Consider the following 2,756-nt stretch of genomic DNA (forward strand, 5'->3'; position numbering starts at 1 on the left):
AGTTGACTTTGATTGTGAAGACTTTCAAATAAAAAGTTGCAAAGCTGAGTCCCCAGAGATTCTGCTCCAGCAAGGGGAAGAGCCTATCACCTATAATTCTGCTAAGTCGTCGATGATTCCACTGCACGACAAAGATTTCAACTTAAAAATAGGGATGGGGAGTGGTAACGCACAGTAAAAGCGAACATTCATTGAGTAGACAGTATGTGCTGGGCAATGCTGACCACTTTCCACGCAGTAACTCGTTGGGTCCTCCAATGTGAAATACATGCCACTACCGTTAACTTGATTTACGGATGAGGACCTGAGGCTTAGAAAGCCCAGCACTTGCCCTGGTTCTGACAGCTAGTAAGAGGTGGAATTTCAACTAGGTGGAGTTTAGAGCACATGCTCTGTTTACTTCCTTGGGATAATGTTTAAGATGATGAGCACCTTGACCTTTTAGGGTATCACAGAGAGCCACCTGGCCAGAGCTTCCAATCCTGGGAAGTTTTAAGAAGCACTGGTGCCTGGTCCCCATACCAAATCAGCGCGAATCTCTCCTGGGTGTTTCAGGTGTTGTTGCTACTTTTATTTGCTTAGCTACCCATGTGATTCTACCGTGCAGCCAGAGTTGAGAACCCAGAATTTGGGTATTGGAATCCTAGAAGGCTTTTTGCTGTAAGTCCCCAACCGTCAATGCAGGTCCCAGCTCTGCCACTCACACAAGGCCTGGAAGCAAATGCTTTTCGTTGCTGAGTGTTTCAGCCTGTTGCTAACGTGGCCTGAATCCAAGAATTAGTGGAAGCTTCCAGAAGCACAAAGTTCTGTGGTATACTGGGTGTCTCCGACTTGTACTTGTCTGCCTATGCCTCTTCCCCCTTAATTGTGCAGGAGAGGAGTGCTTACCAAAGGACTGTGATTTAACGACCGAGAGGTCCCCACTGAAATCACACCCCATGGTACTCACTGCGTACCGCCATACATAACCAGGGACATGATTACTGACTTCTAGTCTTCTCTGGGCTGGAGCACAACTCTTGGGCAATTCTCAGCATGGGAGATGGAGCGGGCTTGTTATCAGAGCGAAGGACAGCTCTGAGTTCCAGTTCGACAACAAGCCTTCTCTGAGCACCTCCTCCTTACCTGACACTGGGCTAGGTCCTGGGAGACACCAGCATGCCTCACGGAACTCAGATTCTATAAGGAAACAGACATACTTCTTCAACCATTCAGTCCATACCTATGTGCCAAACTCTGTTCAAAGCACTAGCAACAAGGACAGTATTTAAAATATTAAACTGGTTTGGCACAAGCAGGGAATCCGAAAGGACGTTCTGCTGGGCCAAGTGTTAACCTTTAAGCTGCTGGCCCATGGAGAAGATCTGGTGCCATTCTGAGAAAGGTCCAGGATGGCTGGGATACTGGGGTGGGGGGAGAAAGGTGGGGTTGCTGTAGCTGCAGTTCACCAGCAACGTTTTGTTCTGTTATATATAAGGTCACCGTGAATCAGAGCTGACTCAAAAGCAGCTGACAGTAACAAACGTATCTCAGTATTTTAATAACTGGTGGTGCAAACAGGTAAGCACTTGTCTGCTAAATGGAGGCTGGTGACTGACATGGAGTCGCTCAGAGTTGCAATTAACTCAACGGCACCCAACAACAAAGTCTTCAGTCCCTAGGTGGTGCAAACGGTTCAAGCACTCAACTGCTAACCACAAGGTTGATGGTTCGAGTCCACCAAGAGATGCTTCACAAGAAAACTCTGCAATGTACTCCTGAAAAATGAGTCACTGAAAACCCAATGGAGCACAAGTCCACTCCGATACGCATGGGGTCGCCATGAGTCGTAATCAACTCGACAGCAAATGATCACTAGTTAATGCTGTTATCAGTGACTGCCAGCTGACGGTCAGCCCCAGCTGAGCACACAAGTGAAAAAGCCAGCCAAGGTTCCTGACCCCTTGAACTTACCTTCTATTTCAAGGGTGGGCAAACTTTGGCTCTAAAGGACCAAACCATTTTTTCAGGGCCTGCAGGCTATAAGGTCATCATTTTACTATAAAAGCAAATACAATGGTCCGATCTGTAATTGATCATAGGGCTGGCGAGGCAGTGTTTCACTATTGTGCACAGAATGGTCCTGAGTCTTTGATTTGAAGGCAGCTAACAATAACAATGGTAGATGCTAACAGTAGGAGCTCTGGTAGCACAATGCCTAAGGCACTTGACTGTTAACCAGAAGGCTGGTGGTTCAAACCCACAGCCACTCCTTGGAAGGAAGGTTGGGCAATCTACTTCTGTAGTGATACTGCCTCGGGAACCCAAGGAGGGGTCGCTATGAGTCAGGGCCCATTCGGCGGCACATAACAACAATAACAACAACAATGGTAGATGCTAACAGTAATTAGGAAATAAAGAGGAGGTGATAACTCAGCCTGGGAGTTGATGGGAGTTGACGGATGCTCCCTGAAGGAGGTGGCAGCCATACTGCCTGCTCAGATGCCTGACACTGAAACAGGCCAACTCACCAGGGGCCTTGGAGAGCCTCTGAGAAGCACATGGCTTCCCTTGTGGTTGTCATCACCAGCTCTTTTCTTGTGCCCTCAGGCCCTCCACAGCTACAACGACGGAGATTTTGAAGGGGCCAGGCGGCTCGGGCGGAACGCCAAGTGGGTGGCCGTCGCCTCCATCATCATTGGCCTTCTCATCATCGCCATCACTTGTGCGGTTCACTTCACAAAGCAGTAAGTAGGAGCCCTGAATTCCTCCCTCAA

At 48.4% G+C, this 2,756-nt stretch overlaps 1 protein-coding gene across 1 annotated transcript in view; it reads left to right on the forward strand.

The window, feature by feature from the left end:
* TMEM233 (transmembrane protein 233) overlaps nucleotides 1-2,756 on the forward strand; it is a 49,061-nt gene that overhangs the window by 38,075 nt on the left and 8,230 nt on the right. Inside the window, exon 2 of the mRNA XM_007938287.1 lies at nucleotides 2,590-2,726. Within this exon, the coding sequence (XP_007936478.1) occupies nucleotides 2,590-2,726 (137 nt within the window). The remainder of the gene's footprint in view (nucleotides 1-2,589; nucleotides 2,727-2,756) is intronic.

This window comes from Orycteropus afer, unplaced genomic scaffold (genome assembly GCF_000298275.1).
Source record: "Orycteropus afer afer isolate SDZICR_OR568_19922 unplaced genomic scaffold, OryAfe1.0 scaffold00048, whole genome shotgun sequence".
NCBI classification, from domain to species: Eukaryota; Metazoa; Chordata; class Mammalia; order Tubulidentata; family Orycteropodidae; genus Orycteropus; species Orycteropus afer.